The following is a 21,799-nucleotide window of genomic DNA, read 5'->3' on the forward strand; positions in this document are numbered from 1 at the left end:
CTTTGCTGCCCAGTTGTTCTTTCTGTTTCTCTCTCAGTCGCTGCCGCCTCTCCTTCACCTTCGTGCCCGGCTGCCGGATCACCTCATGGCTTGGGCTCCTTGCTTATCTTCCGGAGACCTCGCCCAGCCTCTGGATACCAGTCGCTTTGGTGCTTTCCTCCGGCTGCCTTTTCCTGGCTTCTTCTTCTTGATCTGGGTTGGACTCCTCTTTATCTTCACTCTATTACCGCTGGCCGCTCTCTACTGCTGCTGATCCCCCCCCCCCAGCTGCCGCCACCACCCCCGCACGGTGCACGTTTTGTGGCGTCACCTGGCTCCTCCGCCTCTTCGCCTTTCTGTCTCGGGAGGGCCTTTGAGCAGATCGTCTGAAACCATTGGGAGCAGCGGTCGTGGGAGCACATTCAACACCTTCCCTTCACAGCCCCTTTGTTGGGAGATCAGTTCACACTTCTCAACTCTCAAGTGCCTACTCCAGGTACACATGCCATGTCTCAGAGGACAATTAGTGCACAGCACCTCAGGGAAACTTTGAAGCCGAAACACTGTGCCTGAACTCTAGAAGCATCAACACCATAGAGGCTGCTGCCAACAACCAAACATTAAAGAGCTGGGCTCCTGCACGGTGGATCCTCTCGTGACCAAAGAGTAAGTGTGTGGATCAGGGGAGGACACTGGAGCACCCAAAGTGAGGAGCAGATCTGCGTGCTGCCATGCTTGTGTGTTGACTGGGTGTGAGTGCTGAGGGAATGTTTAAAAGCAGCTCCCCCTTGTTAGTGGCAAGTGGCTGGGGTGCCAGTCTGGGGACTCAAACGGTGAGACAGACAGTAATGGTGAGGCTCACGTCGGGGCTCATTTTCAGCACAAAGTTGTGATGGGAATGTCTCTTTAAGAAATGTGTGCCTTATCAAATGGCTTCAGTGATATCATTGTGTGGGTGGAGCTGGGCTGTGGCTCTGGCTTTTACTTTCGCTTTGAGCTGGAGGCTTGCTGTGGCTCTGAGTTTTACTTTCAGTTTTAGAAAGTTGGAAACTGCATTCAGATAAAGAAGCTTTATTTTTGGTCTCTCTCTCTCTGTATGTTAAATGGTGTCCAGGTCACTTGATAATTTAAAAGTGGTACCTGTTTTCTGTAAAGAATTCAAACCTACTGTTTTGTTCAAAGGGTTTTTCTGGCCTTGGATGTTGTTATCAAATTGAAACAGTTGAAAGGGAAGTTATTAAGGGTTATATAGATAGAGAGAGAACCGTAGCTGTGTGGGGAATTTATGTTTGTATTTGATAAAAATACTTATTGAGTGTGTTTATAAAATGTTAACTGAATTTGTAGAACAAACTTTGTTTTGTTTGAAAGTGCTTCAGGCCTCTGTTGAATAGCATCTGAATGATAGGCCCTTGTACTCCTCATAATCAAAATCTATAAACAGTTGTGGGTCAGGTGAACACTTTGGTGTTCTCCAAACCCTGGCCCATAACAAAGTGGCGGTGAATACAGGTCGCAATCTCGGCAACGCGGCTGTCGAGAAACACCCCGCCAAACCCGCCCAAAATGACACAGAAATTTTCCGTTGCTTGTGCCGATTAACTGTTCCTCGCCACAGATACTGCTTGACCCTCTCCATTACCCATCTAATTCCCAGATAAACATGCTGCAAAGATCTGATTGGGAAGACTAGGGGCAAGGTGGGTGGACGAGTCATCTTACATCGCAGCTCCAACAACACTCAAGGTGCTCGATACCATTTAGGTCAAAGCAGCCCAACCAGAACATTAAACATGTGTTGGGTTCTGGGCATGTTATTAAACACAACAGGATTACGTGCAAAATGTAGTGACCACTCCATGAATACAATACAGAAACTTGCTGGTTTAACGATTTATCTTAATTTTAATGAATTTGCTGGTGACAAAATAAGAAATACAAACTGTAATCTGTTGTAAATAGGCCTTCCCACTCATTTGTCACTATGAAAGGTGGAAAAGTATTTTCATATACCAAGTTAGAGGGAGGCCAGAGATCTCCTTAACATTGGGAGTCGGGCACAGCCACAGGCTGGGAATGAGGGATAGGCCAGGAAAACATGTAAACAATTTAAAAAGATATATTACTTCTATCATATATCAGAAATTGATGGTGTTTTGAGATGATATTATATTCTAGAAGAATGGTTACCTACATGTTAGGAATATGATCACTACATCTCTGTATGAGTTCATTCGCTGTTTTAACTGAATCCAAACATTGATCATTTACATCATTTTTGAATTGGTCGAACAAATAATTACACCTCTCGTTTGGACCTAAATGGAGAAGGAGAGGATAAAGCGAAGAGGTTAATACAAATACACTTGAGTCCTTTGAAACCTTTCCTGGAAAGCACTCACTGTCTGGCTGCAATGTAAATCAGGCCTTCACCTGGCTGTTATATTTTGGGGAGCGAAATTCCTTTCTCAGCTCTGGAATAAATTGGTTAATGAGTTTGGGAGAAATTCCCTGTTTTGCACTGAATGAATCAGTGAACAGAGACGGTTCAACCAGACCCATTATTCAGCTTGTTCAGGCTGGAGGACAAGGGCTGTGTGCTCCACAGGAAAAATGCACAGCTTGGTGTTCAGGGCCGTCTAAAGTCAATGTACCTGGACGTGATGGGTTCTGTACTGGGCTGCAGAGGGTCTGATGAGGTCACACAGGGCATCTGTCGCTTGCAGATAGGGACGACGGAATACTGGGGTGGGGGGGTATGTGAATTGGTGGGGGGAGGGGACGGGAGAAGTCCTGGAAGTGACAGTGCACACAGCTTCCAGACGGGGTGGGTACAGGTCCACGTGTGGCATAGGTGCCTCACAGGTGACGGATTCGGGAGGAAATGTGTCAATGTCCACCACCCCAATGACAGGATCCAGTTTTAATGGGGGAGGCTTTTGAAGGAAAGGTGGAATCTCTACCTGCACACCGTGAGGCTGCAGGTAAATCGGAGGCTCACGGACAGTGAGTCATGGGGGGTTGAACTCTCTCCTGTATTACAGATGGAGTATCATCATCTCGATACACAGGGAAAATGGCATCTTCCAAACTCGCAAGTAAGATTGGTTATGTCTGGGATGGGATGATGAAGTGTGGCAGGACTGCTCAGCGAGACTATGGGGCTCCTTCTTGGCACACATACTCACTTGTTGGTGCTGCTGCAGTGGACAGGGTTCAGGAAATTTTACACAGGAAGCACACCACATTGCCCAGTGATGCACGATCAATTGCACAAAGACTAAATTTGGGTACAACTGTGGCTTTATTACAGTCAGATGCGTGGCCTCTTGCTGCAGCTGGCAAAATGGCAGGGCACTGGAAGTCATGCATATTTATACAGTTCTCCGTGGGAGGGGCCAGCCGGCAGGAGCTACCGGCGAACGTGTAGTGCAGGTCCTACCTTACATCTCCTAATACAGTGGTTCACCACACCCAGGAAGCAACAAGAAGCTAGATTTCTAAATGTTGCCTTTAAAGGGATAGGTACAATTCAATAGCCTTGTGTCAAACCTGGAAAAGCTACATAGTAGAAGACAGGAATGCATAAAAAAAACCATAGAAAAATACAACACAGAACAGGCCCTTCGGCCCACGATGTTGTGCCGAACCTTTGTCCTAGATTAATCATAGATTATCATTGAATTTACAGTGCAGAAGGAGGCCATTCGGCCCATTGAGTCTGCACCGGCTCTTGGAATGAGCGCCCTACCCAAAGTCAACACCTCCACCCAACACAAAGGGCAATTTTGGACACTAAGGGCAATTTATCATGGCCAATCCACCTACCCTGCACATCTTTGGACTGTGGGAGGAAACCGAAGCACCCGGAGGAAACCCACGCAGACACGGGGAGGATGTGCAGACTCCACACAGACAGTGACCCAAGCTGGAATCAAACCTGGGACCCTGGAGCTGTGAAGCAATTGTGCTGTCCACAATGCTACCGTGCTGCCCTTAAGAACAAATAAATCGACACTATATCATTTTACCGTAATCCATGTACCTATCCAATAGCTGCTTGAAGGTCCCTAATGTTTCCGACTCAACTACTTCCACAGGCAGTGCATTCCATGCCCCCACTACTCTCTGGGTAAAGAACCTACCTCTGACATCCCCCCTATATCTTCCACCATTCACCTTAAGTTTATGTCCCCTTGTAATGGTTTGTTCCACCAGGGGAAAAAGTCTCTGACTGTCTACTCTATCTATTCCCCTGATCATCTTATAAACCTCTATCAAGTCGCCCCTCATCCTTCTCCGTTCTAATGAGAAAAGACCTAGCACCCTCAACCTTTCCTCGTAAGGCCTACTCTCCATTCCAAGCAACATCCTGGTAAATCTCCTTTGCACCTTTTCCAAAGCTTCCACATCCTTCCTAAAATGAGGTGACCAGAACTGTACACAGTACTCCAAATGTGGCCTTACCAAAGTTTTGTACAACTGCATCATCACCTCACGGCTCTTAAATTCAATCCCTCTGTTAATGAACGCTAGCACACCATAGGCCTTCTTCACAGCTCTATTCACTTGAGTGGCAACTTTCAAAGGTGTATGAACATAGACCCCAAGATCTCTCTGCTCCTCCACATTGCCAAGAACTCTACCGTTAACCCTATATTCCACATTCATATTTGTCCTTCCAAAATGGACAACCTCACACTTTTCAGGGTTAAACTCCATCTGCCACTTCTCAGCCCAGCTCTGCATCCTATCTATGTCTCTTTGCAGCCGACAACAGCCCTCCTCACTATCCACAACTCCACCAATCTTCGTATCGTCTGCAAATTTACTGACCCACCCTTCAACTCCCTCATCCAAGTCATTAATGAAAAAATCACAAACAGCAGAGGACCCAGAACAGATCCCTGCAGTACGCCACTGGTAACTGAGATCCAGGCTGAATATTTGCCATCCACCACCACTCTCTGACTTCTATCGGTTAGCCAGTTTGTTATCCAATTGGCCAAATTTCCCACTATCCCATGCCTCTTTACTTTCTGCAGAAGCCTACCATGGGGAACCTTATCAAATGCCTTACTAAAATCCATGTACACTACATCCACTGCTTTACCTTCATCCACATGCTTGGTCACCTCCTCAAAGAATTCAATAAGACTTGTAAGGCAAGACCTACCCCTCACAAATCCGTGCTGACTATCCCTAATCAAGCAGTGTCTTTCCAGATGCTCAGAAATCCTATCCTTCAGTACCCTTTCCATGACTTTGCTTACCACCGAAGTAAGACTAACTGGCCTGTAATTCCCAGGGTTATCCCTAGTCCCTTTTTTGAACAGGGGCATGACATTCGCCACTCTCCAATCCCCTGCTACCACCCATGTTGACAGTGAGGACGAAAAGATCATTGCCAACGGCTCTGCAATTTCATTTCTTGCTTCCCATAGAATCCTTGGATATATCCCGTCAGGCCTGGGGGACTTATCTATCCTCAAGTTTTTCAAAATGCCCAACACATCTTCCTTCAGAACAAGTATTTCCTCGAGCTTACCAGTCTGTTTCACACTGTCCTCTCCAACAATATGGCCCCTCGCATTTGTAAATACAGAAGAAAAGTACTCGTTCAAGACCTCTCCTATCTCTTCAGACTCAATACACAATCTCCCGCTACTGTCCTTGATTGGGCCTACCCTCGCTCTAGTTATTCTCATATTTCTCACATATGTGCAAAAGGCCTTGGGGTTTTCCTTGATCCTACCCGCCAAAGATTGTTCATGCCCTCTCTTAGCTCTCCTAATCCCTTTCTTCAGTTCCCTCCTGGCTATCTTGTATCCCTCCAACGCCCTGTCTGAACCTTGTTTCCTCAGCATTACATAAGTCTCCTTTTTCCTCTTAACAAGACATTCAACCTCTCTTGTCAACCATGGTTCCCTCACTCGACCATCTCTTCCCTGCCTGACAGGGACATACATATCAAGGACACGTAGTACCTGTTCCTTGAACAAGTTCCACATTTCACTTGTGTCCTTCCCTGACAGCCTATGTTCCCAACTTATGCACTTCAATTCTTGTCTGACAACATCGTATTTACCCTTCCCCCAATTGTAAACCTTGCCCTGTTGCACGCACCTATCCCTCTCCATTACTAAAGTGAAAGTCACAGAATTGTGGTCACTATCTCCAAAATGCTCCCCCACTAACAAATCTATCACTTGCCCTGGTTCATTACCAAGTACTAAATCCAATATTGCCCCTCCTCTGGTCGGACAATCTACATACTGTGTTAGAAAAGCTTCCTGGACACACTGCACAAACACCACCCCATCCAAACTATTTGATCTAAAGAGTTTCCACTCAATGTTTGGGAAGTTAAAGTCACCCATGACTACTACCCTGTGACTTCTACACCTTTCCAAAATCTGGGGCGAAATTCTCCCCCAACGGCGTGATGTCCGCCGACTGGTGCCAAAAACGGCGCCAATCAGACGGGCATCGCGCCGGCCCAAAGGTGCGGATTGGGGGCCGAGCCCCATCATTGAGGGTCTAGGCCGACGCCGGAGGGATTTCCGCCCCGCCAGCTGGCGGAAATGGCGATTGTTGCCCCGCCAGCTGGCGCGGAAATGCAGCGCATGCGCGGGAGTGTCAGCGGCCGCCGACAGTTTCCCGCGCATGCGCAGTGGGGAGAGCCACTTCCTCCTCCGCCATGGTGGAGACTGTGGCGGAGGCGGAAGGGAAAGAGTGCCCCGACGGCACAGGCCCGCCCGCGGATCGGTGGGCCCCGATCGCGGGCCAGGCCACCGTGGGGGCACCCCCCGGGGTCAGATCGCCCCGCGCCCCCCCCAGGACCCCGGAGCCCGCCCACGCCACCTGGTCCCGCCGGTAAATACCAGCTTTGATTTACGCCGGCGGGACAGGCAATTTCTGGGTGGGACTTCGGCCCATTCGGGCCGAAGAATTGAGCGGGGGGGGGGGGGTCCCGCCAACCGGCGCGGCCCAATTCCCGCCCCCGCCCAATCTCCGGTACCGGAGACTTCGTCGGGGCGGGATTCACGGCGGCCAACGGCCATTCTCCGACCCGGCGGAGGGTCGCAGAATGATGCCCCTGTTTCCCAATTTGTTCCTCCACGTCTCTGCTACTATTGGGGGGCCTATAGAAAACTTTTAACAAGGTGACTGCTCCTTTCTTATTTCTGACTTCAACCCATACTACCTCAGTAGGCTGATACTCCTTGAACTGCCTTTCTGCAGCTGTTATACTATCTCTAATTAACAATGCCACCCCCCACCTCTTTTACCACACTCCCTAATCTTATTGAAACATCTATAACCAGGGACCTCCAACAACCATTTCCGCCCCTCTTCTATCCAAGTTTCCGTGATGGCCACCACTTCGCAGTCCCAAGTACCGATCCATGCCTTAAGTTCACCCACCTTATTCCTGATGCTTCTTGCGTTGAAGTACACACACTTCAACCCATCTCCGTGCCTGCAAGTACTCTCCTTTGTCAGTGTTCCCTTCCCCACTGCCTCAGTACACGCTTTGGCTTCCTGAATATCGGCTACCTTAGTTGCTGGACTACAAATCCGGTTCCCATTCCCCAGCCAAATTAGTTTAAACCCTCGCGAAGAGTACTAGAAAACCTCCCTCCCAGGATATTGGTGCCCCTCTGGTTCAGATGCAACCCGTCCTGCTTGTACAGGTCCCACCTTCCCCAGAATGCGCTCCAATTATCCAAATACCTGAAGCCCTCCCTCCTACACCATTCCTGCAGCCACGTGTTCAGCTGCACTCTCTCCCTATTCCTAGCCTCGCTATCACGTGGCACCGGCAACAAACCAGAGATGACAACCCTGTCTGTCCTGGCTTTTAACTTCCAGCCTAACTCCCTAAACTCATTTATTACCTCCACACCCCTTTTCCTACCTATGTCGTTGGTACCAATGTGCACCACGACTTCTGGATGCTCCCCCTCCCCCTTAAGGATCCTGAAGACACGATCCGAGACATCCCTGGCCCTGGCACCCGGGAGGCAACATACCTTCCGGGAGTCTCGCTCGTGACCAAAGAATCTCCTATCTATTCCCCTAACCATTGAATTTCCTACAACTATTGCTTTTCTATTCTGAGCCCTGGTTCATTACCAAGTACTAAATCCAATATTGCCCTTCCTATCCCTTCCCTTCTGAGCCCCAGAGCCAGACTCAGTGCCAGAGAGCTGGCCGCTAGGGCCTTCCCCCGGTAGGTCATCCCCTTCCAACAGCATCCAAAACGGTATACTTGTTTTGAAGGGGAACGGCCACGAGGGATGCCTGCACTGTCTGCCTGTTTGTTTTTTTTCCCCTGACTGTAACCCAGCTATTCTTGTCCTGTACCTTGGGTGTGGTTACCTCCCTGTAACTCTTCTCTATCACCCCCTCTGCCTCCCGGATGATCCGAAGTTCATCCAGCTTCAGCTCCAGTTCCCTAACACGGTCTTTGAGGAGCTGGAGTTGGGTGCACTTCCCGCAGGTATAGTCAGCGGGGACACCGGTGGTATCCCTCACCACCCACATCCTACAGGAGGAGCATGCAACTGGCCTAGCCTCCATCCTCTCTTACCTTACAGAATATAGCTGCCCTGTGGACCAACTGGATCTCTGCCCTCCGACTCTGCTCCCAGTCAGCTGCACTCTCTGTAGACTCCTGGCTCTCTTCTCACTCTTTGCGGAAATGTAGGAAACAAAATGAAAGGAGCACCTTACTCCCTCCTCACCTAACTCCCTCAGTTACCAAACTCTCACTATAGCACTCAAATGCACCAAATTCAGCACTCCCTCAGTCACCAAACTCTCACTATAGCACTCAAATGCACCAAATTCAGCACTCCCTCAGTCACCAAACTCTCACTATAGCACTCAAATGCACCAAATTCAGCACTCCCTCAGTCACCAAACTCTCACTATAGCACTAAATGCACCAAATTCAGCACTCCCTCAGTCACCAAACTCTCACTCTAGCACTCAAATGCACCAAATTCTGCACTCAGTGCAAAAAAATGCAGTTTTGGAGAGTGAAGGCTATCGTGAAGGGGGCATTGCTGCATCAATTCTGCCATCCCAGCAGTGAAAGGGACATAACATTTAATGTAATTCGTCAGCGGCCAAACGGATTCCATTCATTCAGAATGAGCAAAAAAATGTTCATAGTGATGCCAAGTCAATGCGTGGAACTCAGAGCTGTGGGGCTGGATTCTCCGATCCTGTGGCTATGTCTGGTGGGGGGCTAGCAGCCACACAGCGGTCCTGCGTTACCTGCGCATACAGCCAGAGAATGGCCGGGTCTGTGGCCACACATGTCCAGGTCGGCGGCCTGTGGCGGCCGCACTGTGCAAAATGGTGCCAGCTGCGCGCAGACCTGGCCTGCCAAACACTGCCCCCGTGACCAGCCTTGCCAGCCCCGGACCACCCCCCCACCAGTCCCCCAGCCCTCGACGAAGGCCCCCATGCCAGCAAAATGGCTCCCCGACCGACTGTGTCGGCGTTGGACCCAGTCCGCAGCCGCCACGCGAGATCCCCGAACAGTGTGAGCACATGTGTCCCACGCCGTTGGGGACTCGGCCCATCGGGGCAGAGCATCGACGGAGGTCCTCGGGTGACGTCCTGAGGGCGTCCATACCGCGTGCGGCGTACTCCCCGAGTACGCTGTTTTTGAGGGCGAGGAGCATTGCAAAAACAGGGTCGCCCCCGATTCCGGTGTAAACGGGTATTCTCCGGTCAACCGCTGAACTCGATTTCGCCGAAGGCAACCGGAGAATCCCGTCCGAGGTGTTCTTTGTGTTGCTAATTTTAGGATGGTTGGCGTAGTGTTCACAAAGACCACAGAATAGCTTCAAATTGAACAAAGCTATACATTTATTAACACTACTTAATTGGATTCAACACTTACTCTTATATAATTCACATTTGATAATAAATATATAATCTACACTCATCTACTACTAATCTCTAAACTATTTCCTTCAGTCTGTTCTCTAGCTTTCTCCTCAACCTTTCCCCCACAAAGCTTAGCAACAGTGGGCTGGATTCTCAGGTCTCCGACATGGAAATCGCGTTCGGCAATCGGCTGGAGAATATCCGTTTGCGACAAAATCGGGGGCGGCGCCGCTTTTGCAATGCTCTTGCCCCTCCAAAATGGCTTACTAGAGTACGCTGCATGCTGTCGGGACGGCCTCAGGACAACTGACAACATTTAACTACACCTTCATGTAGTCCAGGCCAATAAAATTGTTTTTGTATTTTAGCTTAAATTTTCCTAATTCCCAAATTACCTCCCACTGGTACCTCATGTGCTACTCGCAACAGCTCCTTTCTATACCCTACCGGCAATACCACTTGATGAACTTCTGCCCACTTTTCATCTGCCTGCATATGTAAAGGTCTCAATTTTCTCATCAAGATATCATTTTTAAGGTAATAACATTCTGGTATACACTCAGATTCCTCTTCCGTGGATGCTTTCTGATACATCTGTTTTATTTCCATACCCTTCTGTTGTAACTCTGCCAATTCTCCTGAACTAAAAATATCCACCTCATCCTCCACCAGTTCTTGTTCTTTTCCAGCCATCTGATCAAAAATCGTTTCTGATAATTGAACCTCAACTTTATCTTCACTCTTTGATTTCTCCTCTTGTCTTAACCTGTGACTTTGCAACCTTGTTACTACACAATCCGGAAAAATCCCAGGATATTTGTCCTTCAACAATTCAGTTGTTTGATTTTCCACTGGCTTATCAACCACAGTAGGCATCACTCCTACCTGCGATCCAGCTATATCATTACCCAAGATAAACTGTATTCCTGGACAAGCTAGTTTCTCTATTACTCCTGCTACTCCACTCTTCACCGGACTTTCCAACCGTACCTTATATAATGGAACACTACTCTTCTCACCCTGAATTCCTTTTCTGGCAATATTACTGCCAAACTACATAACTCTCCTACCATCAAAGATTGACTAGCTCCCGTATCTCTTAAAATTCTGACTTCTTTACCTACTCCTCCCGTTACACATGAGTAAACTTTACCCACACAAGTAATTCTTTAAAGTGATCTGGCACCTTCTTATCAATCACTTCTTGATCAGGCTGTACAATCTTTTGCACCTCCTTCACATCAATTGGGCTTTCCTTTCCCACTTTCACAAACCCCACTGGCTTATCCTGTTTTACCACATCAGCCTTCCCAGTGCTTTTCCTCAACCCCCAACACTATGACTTTACATGGCCCAGTTTATTACAGTAAAAGCATCTGAAACTTTCCATTTCTCTTCCACCCTCCTGGATTTCTTTTTTAATCTGAGGTACAACTCTCCTTATTATCTCCCATCAGATCCCCTTTACCTTTACCACTTGAGTATTTCTCTTTTCCCTCGTTTCTATCCCTCACAGGCCATTTCTGCTGCCAATTTCACAGTTTTAACCCTTTGCTCTTCCACATGAGTTCTCACGACATCAGGAATTGAATTTTTAAACTCCTCCAAAAGTATAATTTATCTAAGAGCTTCATACGTTTGGTCTATTTTCAAAGCTCTTGTCCACCTATCAAAATTACTCTGTTTGATCCTTTCAAACTCCAAGTACGTTTGACCAAGCTCTTTCCTTAAATGTCTAAACCTTTGTCTATAGGCTTCAGGCACTAGTTCATATGCACCTAAGTTGGATTTTTTCACCTCCCCATATGACCCAGATACTGTGACAGTGATGCAAACACTTCACTAGCTCTACCTCCCAACTTTGTTTGAATCAGTAATACCCACATGTCCTGTGGCTATTTCATTTGTTTAGCTACCTTCTCAAATGAAAAGAAAAAGGCTTCTACATAATTCTTATCAAATCTTGGCACTACTTGGACATATGTAAATAGATTCCCACCAAGCCTTCGACTATGATGCTCTTTCTCACTAGCCTCATCACTATCCTCAAACTGTACGTTTCTCTGTACATCCGTCAATTTTAACTGACTTTCATGTTCCATGGCCATTTTCCGAAGTTCAAAGTCTCTCTCTTTTTCTTTTTCCCTGATCTGTACCTCTCTTCTTCTTTCTTTTTGTTCTGTTAGGGCTATTCTTTCTTTTTCCAGTATTCAAACTGCTTTAATTCTTTTTCATGCTCAAGGTGCTTAATCTGTAATTGAATTCTTGCTATTTCCAATGATTCTGACTCTGTCTCAGGCAATTTTAAATGCTCCGCTACGGCCGCAATTACCTCTTCTTTTCGTATGTTGTCAGGTAATATTAACTGCAATGTTTTTGCAAATCTAAAAGATATTTTTTAGTCTCTGTTCGTAAGGTACTGCACATGACTTTCTCCACCCCCAAAAACTTCTGAGCCTCTGAAAGAGCCATTGTCCGCAACACACTCCCTACTTAAACTGGAATACCGAACGCGAAAAGCAAACACAAATTTGCTCACCCCTCACTGTCTTTAAGTTCACTAAGCCAACCCAATCACGAAAGATAGACTTTTACCCCACGAGCCCCCAATTTGTTATGGGCCAGTATTTAGAAAACTACAAAGTATATCATGGAGTTCAACTGATCTACAGCTGTTTACAGATTTTGGTTATGAGGAGCACAAGGGCCTACCTTTCAGATGGTATTCAACAGAGGCCTGAAGCACTTTTAATCAAAAACAAAGTTTATTCTCCAAATTCAGTTAACATACACACAGTAAGCATTTTTAACAACTACAAACATAAATACCCCACACAGCTACAGTACTTTATATATAACCCTTAATAACTTCCCTTAACTGTTTAAGTGTAACAACAACATCCCATAAAGCAGAAAACCCTTTTAGCAAAACAGTAGGTTTGAATTCCTTCCAGAAAACAGTTATCACATTTAAATTATTAAGTGAACTGGAGACACCTTTCAACACAGAGAGAGAGAGAGACACGACAAGACTTCTCCGTCTGAATCCAGCTTTCAAGTGTGAAAACGAAAGCAGAAAAACTCAGAGCCACACAACAGCCCAAACCAAAACAAAAGTAAAACCCAGTGCCACAGCTCAGTTCCACCCGCGCAATGGCATCACTGAAGCCATTTGATAAGACAAAACATTTCTTAACGGGACATTCACAGGACATCTTGAATATCTTTCCAGAGGGGAGCAAAAGTGAGAATGCATCTAAGGTCCAGGGTGCTTTTATACGAATTCTCTTTCGATGCAGTAAGTGAAGGAGCGAAAAGAAAGCGCACAGCTCCAGCAGGAGACACTGCCTGGGGAATATGGCCAATGGGAGCGTGATCATTAACAGGAAGCTGAGGAGCAGAGACCCAGAAAGCGGAGGAGATTGGCAACACCAAAGGTCTATCGTCCACTAGTCTCCTTTTTACAAATGAGCAAGAGGCAGTGCAGAGCAAGGTTGTGATTATCCAGAGAACTGCTCCTCCACATATGCCACATGCTCCAAGAGCACCTGATGGGTTTGGAGGATTCGACGTGCAGGAAGGTGAGAGCAGCACTCAATTTCTTTGCATCTGGGTCTTTCCATGGATCCTGGGGCCGAGCGAAAATTCGGCATGACTTACTGGATCAAGGTCGCCATGGTGGTCACCAACCTTCCCATGGCAGCCTCGAGGTGCTCGCATGTTGGAACCATGACATCAGACAGAACATAGAGGGACTCCATTATGTGCTGTACTTTGATGAGTGACTGTTGAATCTCTGCCCAATGTTCTGCTGTCTCAGTTTGCATCACCACCAATGAGCTGACAGCTGCTTCCAAAGGCTCATTATCTGACTGGCACCGAATGGGTGGTTAGTCTCCAGCAGCCCTCTGAGTGCCAGAGAGCTGGGCAATCTCTGCCTCTGACTGCGAGGTATTCTCCAGACAGTGACCCCAATTCTAACCTTGAACTTGCTCCACCAAGGTGAAAAATTAAAAATGAAATGAAAAATGAATGAATGAAAATTGCTTATTGTCACAAGTAGGCTTCAAATAAAGTTACTGTGAAAAGCCCCTAGTCGCCACATTCCGGCGCCTGTTCGGGGAGGCTGGTACGGGAATTGAACCGTACTGCTGGCCTGCCTTGATCTGCTTTCAAAGCCAGCGATTTAGCCCTGTGCTAAACCAGCCCCTGGTTTGAGCCTTAGGTGTGTGTTTCTGTGCTGGTGGAGGGTGTGGGTGAGCACGGCGATAGTTCTTCCTGAGACCCCTCATCCTCAGACATGCTCTGGGGACTCGGAGAGCAGCTGGGCTGGCTTGCTGGCCGCGCTCTGCTGGCACCGGGAAAAGTCAAAAGGACAATTTTAGTGAATGAGCTGAAGCTAATTCAGAGCACATTGCACTCAGCGTGAATTGCAGGATCGGGTGGTGTGATGGAGCTGAGATCTGTACTAGGTTGTTACGAGAGGCCAAGCTCCTCACCGGAGAACTCTGCAGCAGCCTCCTCAAACTCATTCAGGGCGATGATATCTGCTTTCCCTCCCCTGGTCTGGACTCACTCTCACTTGTTGTGTACAAGTTTGGCCTGTGTGGGGACAAAAGAAAGAGATCTGGGGCGAAATTCTCCGGAAACGGCGCGATGTCCGCCTACTGGCGGCCAAAACGGCGCAAATCAGACGGGCATCGCGCCGCCCCAAAGGTGCGGAATGCTCCGCATCTTTGGGGGCTGAGCCCAACATTGAGGGGCTAGGCCGACGCCGGGGGAATTTCCGCCCCACCAGCTGGCGGAAAAGGCCTTTGGTGCCCCGCCAGCTGGCGCGGAAATGACATCTCCGGGCGGTGCATGCACGGGAGCGTCAGCGGCCGCTGACAGTTTCCCACGCATGCGCAGTGGAGGGAGTCTCTTCTGCCTCCGCCATGGTGGAGACCGTGGCGGAGGCGGAAGGGAAAGAGTGCCCCCACGGCACAGGCCCGCCTGCGGATCGGTGGGCCCCAATCGCGGGCCAGGCCACCGTGGGGGCACCCCCCGGGGCCAGATAGCCCCGCGCCCCCCCCAGGACCCCGGAGCCCGCCAGCGCCGCCTTGTCCCGCCGGTAAGGTAGGTGGTTCAATTTACGCCGGCGGGACAGGCAATTTATCGGCAGGACTTCGGCCCATCCGGGCCGGAGAATCGAGCGGGGGGGCCCACCAACCGGCGCGGCGCGATTCCCGCTCCCGCCGAATCTCCGGTGCCGGAGACTTCGGCAACCGGCGGGGGCGGGATTCACGCCAGCCCCCGGCGATTCTCCGACCCGACGGGGATCTTTGGCAGAAATCTTTGGATCCTCGCTGTCTTCAGGGGATGTCCCGGAGGACTGGAGAATAGCCAATGTTGTTCCTCTGTTTAAGAAGGGTGGCAGGGATAATCCCGGGAACTACAGGCCGGTGAGCCTTACTTCAGTGGTAGGGAAATTACTGGAGAGAATTCTTCGAGACAGGATCTACTCCCATTTGGAAGCAAATGGACGTATTAGTGAGAGGCAGCACGGTTTTGTGAAGGGGAGGTCGTGTCTCACTAACTTGATCGAGTTTTTCGAGGAGGTCACTAAGATGATTGATGCAGGTAGGGCAGTAGATGTTGTCTATATGGACTTCAGTAAGGCCTTTGACAAGGTCCCTCATGGTAGACTAGTACAAAAGGTGAAGTCACACGGGATCAGGGGTGAACTGGCAAGGTGGATACAGAACTGGCTAGGCCATAGAAGGCAGAGGGTAGCAATGGAGGGATGCTTTTCTAATTGGAGGGCTGTGACCAGTGGTGTTCCACAGGGATCAGTGCTGGGACCTTTGCTCTTTGTAGTATATATAAATGATTTGGAGGAAAATGTAACTGGTCTGATTAGTAAGTTTGCAGACGACACAAAGGTTGGTGGAATTGCGGATAGCGATGAGGACTGTCTGAGGATACAGCAGGATTTAGATTGTCTGGAGACTTGGGCGGAGAGATGGCAGATGGAGTTTAACCTGGACAAATGTGAGGTAATGCATTTTGGAAGGGCTAATGCAGGTAGGGAATATACAGTGAATGGTAGAACCCTCAAGAGTATTGAAAGTCAAAGAGATCTAGGAGTACAGGTCCACAGATCACTGAAAGGGGCTACACAGGTGGAGAAGGTAGTCAAGAAGGCATACGGCATGCTTGCCTTCATTGGCCGGGGCATTGAGTATAAGAATTGGCAAGTCATGTTGCAGCTGTATAGAACCTTAGTTAGGCCACACTTGGAGTATAGTGTTCAATTCTGGTCGCCACACTACCAGAAGGATGTGGAGGCTTTAGAGAGGGTGCAGAAGAGATTTACCAGAATGTTGCCTGGTATGGAGGGCATAAGCTATGAGGAGCGATTGAATAAACTCGGTTTGTTCTCACTGGAACGAAGGAGGTTGAGGGGCGACCTGATAGAGGTATACAAAATTATGAGGGGCATAGACAGAGTGGATAGTCAGAGGCTTTTCCCCAGGGTAGAGGGGTCAATTACTAGGGGGCATAGGTTTAAGGTGAGAGGGGCAAAGTTTAGAGTAGATGTACGAGGCAAGTTTTTTACGCAGAGGGTAGTGGGTGCCTGGAACTCACTACCGGAGGAGGTAGTGGAGGCAGGGACGATAGGGACATTTAAGGGGCATCTTGACAAATATATGAATAGGATGGGAATAGAAGGATACGGACCCAGGAAGTGTAGAAGATTGTAGTTTAGTCGGGCAGTATGGTCGGCACGGGCTTGGAGGGCCGAAGGGCCTGTTCCTGTGCTGTACATTTCTTTGTTCTTTGTTGTTCTTGGATGGAGCAGAGGTTGGGTGAAACTCATGTCCCCTGTGTGGTGAGTCCTCTCCAGAAGGGACAGAGATTGGGGTGTGAACAACAAGACAGATGGGATGGTGATGTTGTGAAAGTCTTGTTGAGAGAGTGAGTGTTGATACGTGTCTCCCATGACTGAATGTGTGAGACTCGCGAAGACAGTAGCTGTTTGAGTACATGATGCCACGCCGAGAGTTTGATGGTGCAGGGAGCTGAGAGAGGACTTAACCTGGCAGAGTGGATGAGATCATTCATCGGCTTCCTGCACTGGATGGAACTTTGCGGGTGGGTGTCAGCAGCATTGACCTCCTGGGCAATGGCCTCCCAGGCCGGAGGGGTGAGGTTGGTGCGCTTCTTTGAGCCGTCCTTGAGGTACAGCACAAGTCGGTGGGCCCAGACTTCCTGAATGAGGGCCGGCGCTGACAGCCTTCACCTTGCTTCTGGTTTCCTGACACGTTGGAGGGTCTCCTGAAGACAGGTGGGCAGGAGTCAGGGATATGAGTGCTGGACTGGTGTTTAAATACGGAGCTGGGTCCTTCAAACCCATCAGCTGACGGCGAGCGAACAAATCAGCTGCTGGCCCACCAGGTGATTCAGCGGGGAAAGCGCCTGTGCATAATTAATAAGTTTCCAATTGCAGAATCTGGTGTGGGATCCCGTCATTTTCTGGCCAGCGGCAAAGGGACTACCAGAGTCTCCCGCCACCACACCTAGGCCTGAATTCACTGCTTCCTGCTGGTGACAGCAAAAATGGCGATCGGGCGGAGAATAGCTCGCAATGGAAAAATCACAATTTGCATCCGGCACCAATTTTAACACCATGCTCTGGTCCTCCACTGGTGATGTCATCAGAGTTTGAGCTCGACATCAGTGGTTTGATGCAACACCGCCATTTGTGTGGTTTTAAGTCTCATTAGCGGATTGGACACTCCATGGGCGGGATTCTCTGATCCTGGCGCTAAGTGTTGACGCCGTCGCAAACGCTGGAGCGTTTTACGACGGCGTCATCTGGCCCCTAGGATCAGCGATCCTGCGCCGCACAGGAGGCCAGCACGGCACTGGAGAGCCTCACACTGCTCCAGCTGCCGATACGGGCGTCAGAACGGGTGCCACGGACCCGTGCATGCGTGCTACGGCCGGCGCGAGTTTGCACATGCGCGTGCGTTACCTTCTCCGCGCCGGCCCCAAAGCAACATGGCGGAGAGCGACAGGGGCCCGGCGCGAAGGAAGATAGTCCCCCACGGGGATAAGCCCGCCCGCCGTTCGGTATGCCCCAATCGCGGGCCAGGCCACCGTGGAGACCCCCCCGGGGTCGGATCCCCCCTCCCCCCACCAGGCCGCCCCCCGCAACATGAACAGCGAGGTCCCGCCGAGTAGGACCATACGAGAACGGCGCCGGCGGGACTCTGCCTACCTCGGCGGGCACTCAGCCCATTGCGCGGGGAGAATCCCCCCAGCGATTCTCCGGCCCGGCGCAGTGTCGGAGCATCCCGCCCCCCATTCCAGCCCTTTGCGATGCTCCACCTTTCTTTGGCAGAGGTCACGCAGACACAAATTCGTGCAAGTATTTAATAATAATTTTTATTATTGTCACAAGTAGGCGTACATTAACACTGCAATGAAGTTACTGTGAAAAACCCCTAGTCGCCACATTCCGGTGCCTGTTCAAGTACACAGAGGGAGAATTCAGAATGTCCAAATTACCTAACAGCATGGCCGGGATTCTCCCCTACTTGGGCGGAGAGTCCCGGCGGGATTGAGTGGCGGGAACCACTCCGGCGTTGGGCCGCCACAAAGGTGTGGATTTCTCCGCACCTTTAGGGGCCAAGCATTCACCTTGAGGGGCTAGGCCCGTGCCAGAGTGGTTGGCGTGCCGCCGGCCGGCGGGAAAGGCCTTTGGCGCCACGCCAGCCGGGGCCGAAGGGACTGCGCCGGGCAGCGGAAGTCTACGCCTGCGCGGGAGCGTCAGCAGCTGCTGACATCATCCCAGCGCATGCGCAGGGGGGTGTCACTTCCGCATCGGCCATCGCGGAGGCTGTGGCCGAGGCGGAAGGAAAAGAGTGCCCCCAGGCCCGCCCGCGGATCGGTGGGCCTCGATCACGGGCCAGGCCACCGTGGGGGCACCCCCTGTGGCCAGATCACCCCACGCCCCTCCCAGGACCCCGGAGCCCGCCCGCGCCGCCAGTCCCGCCGGGAAGGTAGGTGGTTTGATTCACGCCGGCGGGACTGGCATGACAGCAGCGGAACGTCAGCCCATCGAGGGCCGGAGGATCGCCGGGGAGGGCCTGCCAACTGGTGCAGCGCGATTCCCGCCCCCGCCAAATTTTCGGTGCCGGAGAATTCGACGGCCGGCGGGGGCGGGATTCACGCCGCACCTCGGCGATTCTCCCGGCGGGGGGTTGGAGAATCCTGCCCCAGGTCTTTCGGGACTTGTGGGAGGAAATCTGAGCAACCGGAGGATATCCACGCAGACACAGGTAGAATGTGCAGTCTCTGCACAGACAGTGACCAAGCTGTAAAGCATCAGTGCTAACCACCGTACAGCCGTGCCGCGAGGCCTGCGCACTAAAGCTATTGAGGGGGAGCGAGAGGCTAAAAACCTTTCAGAAACTCTCCAAAATTACCGGGCTTGCTGGGGGTGGCTGCCCAGTCAAGGGGAGTAGCGGGGATCGACTTGGTGCCAAATCCATGGACTGGGGATGTCCCCTGAGGATCGGGCCTGGCTCAGACCACCATTGCTGCTGCATGTGGATTTAAATGCAGCCCTTTGGTGCTACTTACAGGCCCCTGGCTGCTCACGCTGCTAACTACTCACTGTGTCCTGCAAATGTTCAGAGAGCCTCTGGTGATGTGGGATCCCAAGGAGGCCAATCCTCTGGAAACCTCATACCACAGCTGTTTCACCAAGGGGATGGGCATGGCCAAGCTCAATCAGGGGTCCAATAGGTGTTGGCACGTCTCAGGAGAACTGCTCCATTCCAGAGGGACCAGGGGATCAGCAGAACTTCCAAAGAACACCTGCACTGTGGCCTTTGGAACCCTTCCCTGATTCTCTGCCCCTCTCAGGGCAGAGGCTTCACCAGTGACCCCTACCCCTCAGGGTCACCAGCTGTCTCCTTCTGGCGAGGCTGGCAGTGCTGATTGCCTCTGCCACCACCTCCCAGGTACTGTTCACAAGGGCAGACTTTAGTCTGAGGCCTACCCTGGGGAAGAGGAAGTCCCTCCTCTCCTCAGTGGCATCGAGCAATGGGTCCACTTTGGACTCCCGAACTCGGGTGGGCTGGTTTTCTCTGAGATATCTTTGTGGCTGCAATGAGTGTGTGGTGAGTGGAGCGATTAAAAACAGCTCCAAATGTCAAGCTATTTAGCACTACTTCTGGCCCCAGCTGTGACACAGCTGACTGGACCAGGAATTGCTTCCAATTCCCAGTGGCAGAGTGCTGGCCCTTTCCATGTCCTGAATCACAGAATGAATAGCGCCCCCAACGGAAACGCAAATCACACGCTATTCAAGACGGACGGGAATTATCCTAACAGAGAATCCAGCCGTTAGTCTCATAAATGGAGAAATCTGCCCCAAATCTCCAGTGTGACTGTCTCACATTGGTGCAAATGCAGCACAACCCAACATGTGGTAAAGAAGGGCCTCTGTCTGTAAACAGCCACACACCCTGAAATGTCTGGGCGACAGTTATTAATATTAGTTTAATTCCTGAAACTGATTGCAACTTTTCTATCTAAACTGCTTTTACTTGAGATATACATTTTGCAGGACTGAATAAGAGATTTTAATAAGAACACATTTAATTACCTGTTGAAGAGGACACACTGGTTGTCGATTCCTAAAGTAGAAATTTACAACATCAGAGAATTTATCAATGAAATAAATGTTTTTTAAAATCTGTAAGTGAAATATGTGAATTCTCTCTTACCCAGGATGTTTCACATGGGCTGCCTGTCGCTGGTGGAGTGACTGTGATACTGTTCGAATGGTTACTCTGTGTTGTAATTTTAAATGGACTAAGAAGTCCAAATGGACCAACCTGCAGAATGAAACATGGTAAAAATATGACAACAAATCTTCCTAAATGAAAGTTTGATGCAGCATATATTTGGCTTTGCTTTTTTTTCTTAATTCATTTTTTCCAATTAAGGGGCAATTTAGCATGGCCAATCCACCTACTCTGCACATCTTTGTGTGGGCTTGGGTTTCCAAGAGCCGGTGCAGACTCGATGGGCCAAATGGCCTCCTTCTGCACTGTAAATTCTATGATTCTATGATTGGGTTGGGGGGTGAGACCCACGCAGACACGGGGAGAATGTGCAAACTCAACATGGACAGTGACCCAGAGCCGGGATCGAACCTGGGACCTCGGCGCCGTGAGGCAGCAGTGCTAACCACTGCGTCACTGTGCTGACTGTCATTTGGCTTTGTTAAACAATTCAGTTTGTTTAATTGCTGACCAACAGCTACAGAATACGGAGCAGATAATTATCCAGGATGAGTCTTTCTTAAACTCACATAAATTAACATTTCAGTCATGAAAATAGTGTGTGTGTGTTTGGGAGATACTCTGTGAGGGATGTGGGGATGAATCATCAGGATTGCATTCACCAGATATCCAGTTACAGCTCCTCTGACATCACTGCCAGCAAAGAATATGACCATCCATAATATTGAGCAATGTAAAGATACTGGGCGGGATTCTCACTTTCAGAGAGAAGTGTTAACGCTGGGACTGAATCGGTGGACTTCTACAACAATTAAATTGCCGCCTGTCCCGGAGCAATTCATGATCCCTTAATGGGCTAGCACCGGCGCCATGTGGAAGTCGAGTGATTCCAATGAAAAACCGTGTCTGATTCAACGGGATCGGGATTTCCACTCGAGAGGCTGGCAATCTGCAGCCGCATATTCACACTCCACTCCCCACACACAGTCATCCCAGCCAACAAGATGGCATCATGAAGAGCGGCACCCAGTTCACAGATGCAGAGCTCGAGACACTGCTGCATGCTGTGGAGGCGAGGCGGGCCACCCTGTTTCCCGGAGTGGGAAGGA

At 49.9% G+C, this 21,799-nt stretch overlaps 1 protein-coding gene across 1 annotated transcript in view; it reads right to left on the reverse strand.

Annotated features, from left to right (window-relative positions):
- The window catches only part of LOC140430234 (uncharacterized), a 172,431-nt gene that overhangs the window by 64,048 nt on the left and 86,584 nt on the right, over window positions 1-21,799 (reverse strand). The window contains exons 4-6 of the mRNA XM_072517663.1: window positions 20,670-20,780; window positions 20,549-20,579; window positions 2,174-2,297 (exon numbers count right to left, since the gene is read on the reverse strand). Of these exons, the coding sequence (XP_072373764.1) occupies window positions 2,174-2,297; window positions 20,549-20,579; window positions 20,670-20,780 (266 nt within the window). The remainder of the gene's footprint in view (window positions 1-2,173; window positions 2,298-20,548; window positions 20,580-20,669; window positions 20,781-21,799) is intronic.

The sequence above is a fragment of the Scyliorhinus torazame genome, chromosome 10 (genome assembly GCF_047496885.1).
Source record: "Scyliorhinus torazame isolate Kashiwa2021f chromosome 10, sScyTor2.1, whole genome shotgun sequence".
Taxonomy (NCBI): Eukaryota; Metazoa; Chordata; class Chondrichthyes; order Carcharhiniformes; family Scyliorhinidae; genus Scyliorhinus; species Scyliorhinus torazame.